Source organism: Nerophis ophidion, linkage group LG15 (genome assembly GCF_033978795.1).
Source record: "Nerophis ophidion isolate RoL-2023_Sa linkage group LG15, RoL_Noph_v1.0, whole genome shotgun sequence".
Classification (NCBI taxonomy): Eukaryota; Metazoa; Chordata; class Actinopteri; order Syngnathiformes; family Syngnathidae; genus Nerophis; species Nerophis ophidion.
In genome coordinates, this window is record NC_084625.1 from 4,969,496 (window position 1) to 4,979,495 (window position 10,000).

The 10,000-nt window shown below is 39.5% G+C and overlaps 1 protein-coding gene across 3 annotated transcripts in view; it reads right to left on the reverse strand.

Annotated features, from left to right (window-relative positions):
- Positions 1 to 10,000, reverse strand: part of vill (villin-like) — a 58,294-nt gene that overhangs the window by 18,754 nt on the left and 29,540 nt on the right. For all 3 annotated transcript variants that reach the window (XM_061921269.1, XM_061921270.1, XM_061921271.1), the window contains 4 exons: positions 9,867 to 9,965; positions 1,676 to 1,829; positions 1,498 to 1,598; positions 494 to 631 (listed from right to left, as the gene is read on the reverse strand). In XM_061921269.1, coding sequence (XP_061777253.1) covers positions 494 to 631; positions 1,498 to 1,598; positions 1,676 to 1,829; positions 9,867 to 9,965 — 492 coding nt within the window. The remainder of the gene's footprint in view (positions 1 to 493; positions 632 to 1,497; positions 1,599 to 1,675; positions 1,830 to 9,866; positions 9,966 to 10,000) is intronic.

Genomic DNA, 10,000 nt, shown 5'->3' on the forward strand with positions numbered 1-10,000 from the left:
TAGTACTGGTATAGTAGGTTTGATACCTGCCACATGTAGAGGATGTGTCACTCCCTGACTACTATTACTACTAGTAGTACTACCAGTACTACTACTACTAGTAGTAGTAGTAGTATTAGTAGTACTAGTACTGGTATAGTAGGTTTGATACCTGCCACATGTAGAGGATGTGTCGCTACCTGACTACTATTACTACTAGTAGTACTACCAGTACTACTACTACTAGTAGTACTAGTAGTAGTAGTAGTACTAGTACTGGTATAGTAGGTTTGATACCTGCCACATGTAGAGGATGTGTCGCTACCTGACTACTATTACTACTACTAGTACTACCAGTACCACTACTAGTAGTAGTAATAGTACTGGTATAGTAGGTGTGATACCTGCCACGTGTAGATGATGTGTCGCTCCATGACTACTATTACTACTAGTACCACTACTACCAGTAGTAGTACTAGTATTAGTACTATTACTGGTATCGTAGGTGTGATACCTGCCACATGTAGAGGATGTGTCGCTCCCTGGCAGAGACACGATACGTGTAGAGGACCAAGTAGCAGTCTCCGCCATAGAACTGTCCAAAGGTGCTGGAAGTGACCTCAGCCAGCTCCAAGTTCTCCACTCGCCACACCTGAGGGACGCAGGAAGTAGAATGAGCGTGTGAGTGGGCGGGCAGGAAGTAGAATGAGCCGGTGAGTGGGTGGGCAGGAAGTAGAATGAGCGTGTGAGTGGGCGGGCAGGAAGTAGAATGAGCGTGTGAGTGGGCGGGCAGGAAGTAGAATGAGCGTGTGAGTGGGCGGGCAGGAAGTAGAATGAGCGTGCGAGTGGGCGGGCAGGAAGTAGAATGAGCGTGTGAGTGGGCGGGCAGGAAGTAGAATGAGCGTGTGAGTGGGCAGGCAGGAAGTAGAATGAGCGTGTGAGTGGGCAGGCAGGAAGTAGAATGAGCGTGTGAGTGGGCGGGCAGGAAGCAGAATGAGCGTGTGAGTGGGCGTACAGGAAGTAGAATGAGCGTGTGAGTGGGCAGGCAGGAAGTAGAATGAGCGTGTGAGTGGGCAGGCAGGAAGTAGAATGAGCGTGTGAGTGGGCGGGCAGGAAGTAGAATGAGCGTGTGAGTGGGAAGGCAGGAAGTAGAATGAGCATGTGAGTTGGCAGGCAGGAAGTAGAATGAGCCGGTGAGTGGGCGGGCAGGAAGTAGAATGAGCGTGTGAGTGGGCAGGCAGGAAGTAGAATGAGCGTGTGAGTGGGCGGGCAGGAAGTAGAATGAGCGTGTGAGTGGGCGGGCAGGAAGTAGAATGAGCGTGTGAGTGGGCGGGCAGGAAGTAGAATGAGCGTGTGAGTGGGCGGGCAGGAAGTAGAATGAACGTGTGAGTGTTCGGGCAGGAAGTAGAATGAGCGTGTGAGTGGGCGTGCAGGAAGTAGAATGAGCGTGTGAGTGGGTGGGCAGGAAGTAGAATGAGCGTGTGAGTGGGCGGGCAGGAAGTTGCGGTCTAAGTCCACCTTGACGTCCCCGGAGGCGTCGTCCACCATGCGCTGCTGAGCCGCCAGCTCAGGACGGGCGTGGAGCTCCTGGACGTCAAACTTCACCTGCTCCACCTTGGCTGCAGAGGAGAGGCCGGCACACCTGACTTGAAAGACTTTCTTAGACCGGGACTGAGCTTCAAAGTCTGCCACCTACCGATCTTCCCCAAGGTGTGTGTCGTGCCCAGACCCTGCGTGTGCTGCTTGTCCCGCCAGGACTTGAAGAGGTGCTTGAACATGGCCGTCTCCCCTCCCTCCGACATCACCTCCACGCTGGTGCATGCTGGGTAGTTCTTGGCCTTGATGTAGCCCTGCAGGGCACACACACACACACACACACACACACACACACACACACACACACACACACACACACACACATGTACCGCGCTGCTGACTCACGACCACTTTGACAGCAGGCAGGTGTGCAACTACAGCCCAGCGGACACAAGACGTTGATACGACGTTGAAAAATAGTTATGGTTGTTAATTGACACCAAAATGATGTCTAACGTTGGATCCGTGTTGTTGTTTGGAGAATGACCAAATTTCAATGTCAAATCAACGTCGGAATCCAACATTGATTAAACATTGTCAAAAAGCATGTTGTTTCAACATTGTATTTGTGTTGTTGAACATTGTTGGAGAATGACCACATTTCAATGTTAAATCAAGGTCAGAACCCAACATTGATTAGACGTCGTCAAAAAGCATGTTGTTTCAACGTTGTATTTGTGTTGTTGAACATTAGTTGGGGAATTATTAAATTTCAATGTCAAATCAACGTCAGAACCCAACATTAAATAAATGTTGTCAAAAAGTATGTTGTTTCGACGTTGTATTTGTGTTGTAGAAAATAAGTTGGGGAATGACCAAATTTCAATGTTAAATCAACGTCAGAACCCAACATTGATTAAATGTTGTCAAAAAGTATGTTGTTCCGACGTTGTATTTGTGTTGTAGAACATTAGTTGGGGAATGACAAAATTTCAATGTTAAATCAACGTCAGAACCCAACATTGAATAAATGTTGTCAAAAAGCATGTTGTTCCAACGTTGTATTTGTGTTGTAGAACATTGCTTTAGAAATGACTAAAATTCAATGTCAAATCAACGTCAGAACTCAACATTGAATAAATGTTGTCAAAAAGCATGTTGTTCCAACGTTGTATTTGTGTTGTAGAACATTAGTTGGGGAATGACTAAATTTCAATGTCAAATCAACATCAGAACAAAACATTGAATAAATGTTGTCAAAAAGCATGTTGTTTCAACGTTGTATTTGTGTTGTAGAACATTGCTTGAGAAATTACTAAAATTCAATGTCAAATCAACGTCAAAACCCAACATTGAATAAATGTTGTCAAAAAGCATGTTGTTCCAACGTTGTATTTGTGTTGTAGAACATTGGTTGGGGAATGACCAAATTTCAATGTCAAATCAACATCAGAACAAAACATTGACTAAATGTTGTCAAAAAGCATGTTGTTTCAACGTTGTATTTGTGTTGTAGAAAATTGGTTGAGAAATGACTAAAATTCAATGTCAAATCAACGTCAGAACCCAACATTGATTAAATGTTGTCAAAAAGCATGTTGTTTCAACGTTGTATTTGTGTTGTTGAAAATTGGTTGAGAAATGACTAAAATTCAATGTCAAATCAACGTCAGAACCCAACATTGATTAAATGTTGTCAAAAAGCATGTTGTTTCAACGTTGTATTTGTGTTGTAGAACATTAGTTTGGGAATTATTAAATTTCAATGTTAAATCGATGTCAGAACCCAACATTGAAAAATTTTGTCAAAAAGCATGTTGTTCCGACGTTGTATTTGTGTTGTAGAACATTGGTTGGGGAATGACCACATTTCAATGTTAAATCAACGTCAGAACCCAACATTGAATAAATGTTGTCAAAAAGCATGTTGTTCCAACGTTATATTTGTGTTGTAGAACATTGCTTGAGAAATGACTAAAATTCAATGTCAAATCAACGTCAAAACCCAACATTGAATAAATGTTGTCAAAAAGCATGTTGTTCCAACGTTGTATTTGTGTTGTAGAACATTAGTTGGGGAATGACCAAATTTCAATGTTAAATCAATGTCAGAACCCAACATTGATTAAATGTTGTTAAAAAGCATGTTTTTTCAACGTTGTATTTGTGTTGTTGAACATTAGTTGGGGAATTATTAAATATCAATGTCAAATCAACGTCAGAACCCAACATTAAATAAATGTTGTTAAAAAGCATGTTGTTTCAACGTTGTATTTGTGTTGTTGAAAATTGGTTGAGAAATGACTAAAATTCAATGTCAAATCAATGTCAGAACCCAACATTGATTAAATGTTGTCAAAAAGCATGTTTTTTCAACGTTGTATTTGTGTTGTTGAACATTAGTTGGGAAATTATTAAATTTCAATGTCAAATCAACACCAGAACCCAACATTGATTAAATCTTGTCAAAAAGCATGTTTTTTCAACGTTGTATTTGTGTTGTTGAAAATTGTTGGAGAATGACCACATTTCAATGGTCAAATCAAGGTCAGAACTCAACATTGATTAGACGTCGTCAAAAAGCATGTTGTTTCAATGTTGTATTTGTGTTGTAGAAAATTGGTTGAGGAGCGACCACATTTCAATGTTCAAATCAAGGTCAGAACCCAACATTGATTAGACGTCATCAAAAAGCATGTTGTTTCAACGTTGTATTTGTGTTGTAGAACATTAGTTGTGGAATGACCAAATTTCAATGTTAAATCAACATAGGAACCCAACATTGATTAAACGTTGTCAAAAAGCATGTTTTTTCAACGTTGTATTTGTGTTGTAGAACATTGCTTGGGGAATGACCACATTTCAATGGTCAAATCAACGTCAGAACCCAACATTGAAAAATGTTGTCAAAAAGCATGTTGTTCCGACGTTGTATTTGTGTTGTAGAAAATAAGTTAGGAAATGAACACATTTCAATGACAAATCAACGTCAGAACCCAACATTGATTAAACGTCGTCAAAAAGCATGTTGTTTCAATGTTGTATTTGTGTTGTCGAACATTAGTTGGGGAATGACCAAATTTCAATGTTAAATCAATGTCAGAATCCAACATTGATTAAACCTTGTCAAAAACATGTTTCAATGTGGTAATTGTGTGTTGAAAATTGGCTGAGAAATGACTAAAATTCAATGTCAAATCGAGGTCAGAACCCAACATTGATTAAATGTTGTCAAAAAGCATGTTGTTTCAATGTTGTATTTGTGTTGTTGAAAATTGGTTGGGGAATGACCACATTTCAATGGTCAAATCAAGGTCAGAACCCAACATTGATTAGACGTCGTCAAAAAGCATGTTGTTTCAACGTTGTATTTGTGTTGTAGAAAATAAGTTGGGAAATGACCACATTTCAATGTCAAATCAACGTCAGAACCAAACATTAAATAAATGTTGTCAAAAAGCATGTTGTTTCAACGTTGTATTTGTGTTGTTGAAAATTGGTTGAGGATCGACCACATTTCAATGGTCAAATCAAGGTCAGAACCCAACATTGATTAGACGTTGTCAAAAAGCATGTTGTTTCAATGTTGTATTTGTGTTGCAGAAAATAAGTTGGGAAATGACCACATTTCAATGTTAAATCAACATCAGAACCCAACATTGAATAAATGTTGTCAAAAAGCTTGTTGTTCCAACGTTGTATTTGTGTTGTAGTACATTAGTTGGGGAATGACCAAATTTCAATGTTAAATCAACGTCATAACCCAACATTGAATAAATGTTGTCAAAAAGCATGTTGTTTCAACGTTGTATTTGTGTTGTAGAACATTAGTTGGGGAATGACTAAAATTCAATGTCAAATCAACATCAGAACAAAACATTGACTAAATGTTGTCAAAAAGCATGTTGTTTCAACGTTGTATGTGTGCTGCAGAACATTAGTTGGGGAATGACCTCATTTCAATGTTAAATCAATGTCAGAATCCAACATTGATTAAACGTTGTCAAAAAGCATGTTGTGTCAATGTTGTATTTGTGTTGTTGAAAATTGGTTGAGAAATGACTAAAATTCAATGTCAAATCAATGTCAGAACCCAACATTGATTAGATGTCGTCAAAAAGCATGTTGTTTCAACGTTGTATTTGTGTTGTTGAAAATTGGAAATGACCACATTTCAATGTAAGATCAACTGTTATGATCCGCTGCCCAGATCATATTCTGTTTGAGTTTTTAGCGTCACTTGTGTTTTTCTGTTAGTGTTGAACTCTGTTTAGTTCCTGTTTATGCACCTCTGAGTTTGTTACCATAGCAACTTATTACCTGTCGCTTGTGTTCCTGGCGCACACCTGTTTGTCATCACTGACATTATTATTTAAGCCTGCCTTTGCCAGTTAGTCACACTGGCTTCTTTCTGCCACATGTGGGGGGCGTGATGATGCAGGATTTTTAATCTCCCAGGATGCAAAGGACGAAAACCGGACAGGACTTGATTTAATTGAGCACACCGGAAGCTAAGGCTAACACTTAGCACAGACTAAGACAACTAGCAGGGGCTAGGAGACAAGAAAAACTTACGTGGCAGTCGCGTGGTGCAAAAATAAATAAGCCAGCCCGACTAACTGGCAAAGGCAGGCTTAAATAATAATAATGTCAGTGATGACAAACAGGTGTGCGTCAGGAACACAAGCGGCAGGTGAAAGTAAGAAGTTGCTCTGGTACCAAACTCAGAGGTGCATAAACAGGAACTAAACGGAGTCCAACACTAACAGAAAAACACAAGTGACCCAAAAAACCCAAACGGAATATGATCTGCCCATCAACATCAGAACAAAACATCGACTATATCAGGGGTGCCCATTACGTCGATGGCGAGCTACCAGTCGACCGCGGGGGGTGTGTCAGTCGATATCCAGCCAGGCTTTTAAAAAAAATAGACCTAAAAATGAGTGATCATCAATCTTCACCAAGACGTCCCTTAAATGACATTCACGGTACCGGAGGGTCTTGTGAGATGACGCTGGCTGCTGCAAGATCATTATTATGAAAATATGACCGAGAGGAAGGCGAGAAACACTTTTTATTTCAACAGACTCTCGCGCCGTACCTTCCGTCAAAACTCTAAAGGCCGACTGCACATTTCCTATCTTCACAATAAAAGCCCTGCTTCATGCTGCCTGCGCTAACTAAATACAGAGTCTCGGAAAACTGGCGTGCACAAGCGATCCTTCAGAAAGCTGGCGTGCACAAGTGATGTGCACGCCAGCTTTCCGAGACTCTTATTTTGTTAGCGCAGGCAGCATGAAGCAGGGCTTTTATTGTGAAGATAGGAAATGTGCAGTCGGCCTTTAGAGTTTTGACGGAAGGGACGGCGCGAAAGTCTGTTGAAATAAAAAGTGTTTCTCGCCTTCCTCTCTGTCATTTTTTCATAATAATGAACTGGCAGCAGCCAGCGTCATCTCACAAGACCCTCGGGTACCGTGAATGTCAATCAAGCAAGCTACGGAATTTGCCGCCAATGTTTTTCTTGTAAAGTGTATGGAAGCTGGATGAATTAGATGCCAAAAACCAACCACTTTCATGTGGTATTGTACAGAAAGGACAACTTTTTTTCTCCTCCATTTGAAAATGTGGGCGTTATCATCATTACTGTCTGATTCCAATCAATGCAAGTCATCAGAATCAGGTAATACACCAACTTATATTCTTGTCTTTGTGAAAGAAAGACATCTATATGTGTTACACATGCTTGTATTATCATTAAACACATTTAACTTGTTTACAAAAATGTCTCTTTCATAAATAAATAAATATAAATGATATATATAAATGAGGTAGATCCCCTCGAGTTGGTCAATTGAAAAGTAGCTCGCCTGCAGAAAAAGTGTGGGCACCCCTGGACTAAATGTTGTCAAAAAGCATGTTGTTTCAACGTTGTATTTGTGTTGTAGAAAATTGTTTGGAGAATGACGAAAATTCAATGTCAAGACAACATCAGAACTCGACATTGATTGAACGTTGTCAAAAAGCATGTTGTTTCAACGTTAGAATATTGGTTGGGAAACATGCATCCAGTTCACTCATTCATCACTCTGAGGAACGTTTGTAAATTTCACAATAAAACTAAAACAATAATTACTTCATGAGCTGTGCCACATGTAATATCAAAAAGTGATCCACCATATATTTGGTTAATTACAGTTGTTAACCTTTAAATTGTCTTACACCCGTTTAAAGGTGCAGCATTTATTTATATAAAACAATACAAATAATGCTTCCACGTCGTGGTGCAAAAAAAAAATAAAAATCCAACCAACACAAAATGTGACGCACAACACAAGCTGCTCACTGAACTTTATGGATGTTATAAAAAAAATATATAAAAATTCCAGGCACTATAAAAAATAAAAATATGACACCAATTTATATCTATTACAATGCATGATGGGAAAATGCAACTCATCACTTATCCATGTTGGGCGCATTTTCACTGCTTGATTATAATGATTATTAATTATATATTCATTATATGAATATATTTGTGGGGGAGGATTGTGATCAGTGAAGGTCAGCAAACCTTCCTACGGGGGCGTGGCGTGTACTGGCTGAGAGACACAGCTGTCAGGTGTCTAGTCGCACAGGTGGTACGTGTTAGAGCAGGTGTGTCAAACTCAAATACAGAGTGGGCCAAAATTAAAAACTGAACAAAGCCACGGGCCGTGCTTGAAAAAAAGTAACATTTTAATAGGGACTCAAACAAGTTTTGCATTGAATATTGAACAAGCAAGGCTTATATAACTTTATAGTGACATGCAAAATCGAATTTCAAATAATAATAATAATAATAAATCAAAATATTAATGACATTTCAAATACAATTTAATTTATTTGCAGCCTTCTGAGGTAAGTATCAAAATAAACTTTTTCCACAGGCTATAATAATACATTTGAAAATAAAATAACAATAATGAATGAATCAAACATTCAATCCTTAAAGTAGCAAGAGAAAGTCCATGAGCAAAACATTAATTATTGCTCAGTTTGCTATAATGATTTGATTCAACAGTGAATATGGAACAAGCAACGCTTATATAACTTAATAGTGCAAAATCAACATTCAAAAAACAAACGAAAAAACATCAATGGTGCATTAAATCAAATTTAAATATAAAATGTAATACCGATTTTACATCAACAATAACTTTTCCCACAGGCTAATACAGGGGTCGGGAACCTTTTTGTCTGAGAGAGCCAAAAAGCCAAATATTTCAAAATATATTCCCGTAAGAGCCATATAATATATTTTTTTTAACACTGAACACAACTAAAAACGTGCATTTTTAAGTAAGACCAACATTTCTAGAGTATAATAGGTTTCCTATTCTCTGTAATAACATTGTTATTCTGAAGCTAACTGTGGAGGGGGCGTGGCCTGCGGGCCTGCAGCGACAGGTGCGTAGAAGGCCCACCTGGGCCTTTTTATCTAATCACCTGTCGCTCTGTTATAAACGGCAGCCAGGAGGAGAGACCGGGTTGGGGCTGGAAATACTATTGCTGGAAAGCAACTGAGAGACTTATTGAAAAATAAAACAATATCGTAACCCTGAAACAGGCTCTCATGTCGGTGCTTGGGGGTCTGAAGAACCCCCAGGAGGGCAAGCCCCACACTAACCAATAATAAATAAACAACTTCTTACCATTAATGCAACTTCTTGAACAGGTGCGGTAGAAAACGGATGGATGGATTAAAAATGCATGAGAATGTTTTATGATTTTGACATTATTTTTAACACTGTGATTACAAGTGGAATTATTCATTATTTATCGTGTTAAGCAACGTCAGCTCAGATTTATCCGAGAGCCAGATGCAGTCATCAAAAGAGCCACATCTGGCTCTAGAGCCATAGGTTCCCTACCCCTGGGCTAATACATTTAAAATTAAAATAACAATGAGGGGTGTGTATTGTAGCGTCCCGGAAGAGTTAGTACTGCAAGGGATTCTGGGTATTTGTTGTGGTATGTTTATGTTGTGTTACGGTGTGGCTGTTCTCCCGAAATGTGTTTGTCGTTCTTGTTTGGTGTGGGTTCACAGTGTGGCGCATGTTGGTAACAGTGTTAAAGTTGTTTATAAGGCCACCCTCAGTGTGACCTGTATGGCTGTTTGAGTAATCATCTGTTGTCCTTAATCTCCTGTCAAAACCCAAACAACTGGCTTCCAGTGTGACTGTGTGAGTAGGAAAGCTTACAATAATATATATAAATACTGTATATATATATATATATATATATATATACATATGTATACATATGTATGTATGTATATATGTATGTATAAGTTTGGAGACTAAACTCACCACGGCCCTGGTGAGAGCGCCGCGTCGCTCCTCCTTGGAAGCCCCTTTTCCTTTCCACACCATCACGCTGGAGCCGCGGTGGTCCAAGATGTAGCAGTCCTGAACACAAACATCGTCAGCGACGCCTTCTCGGA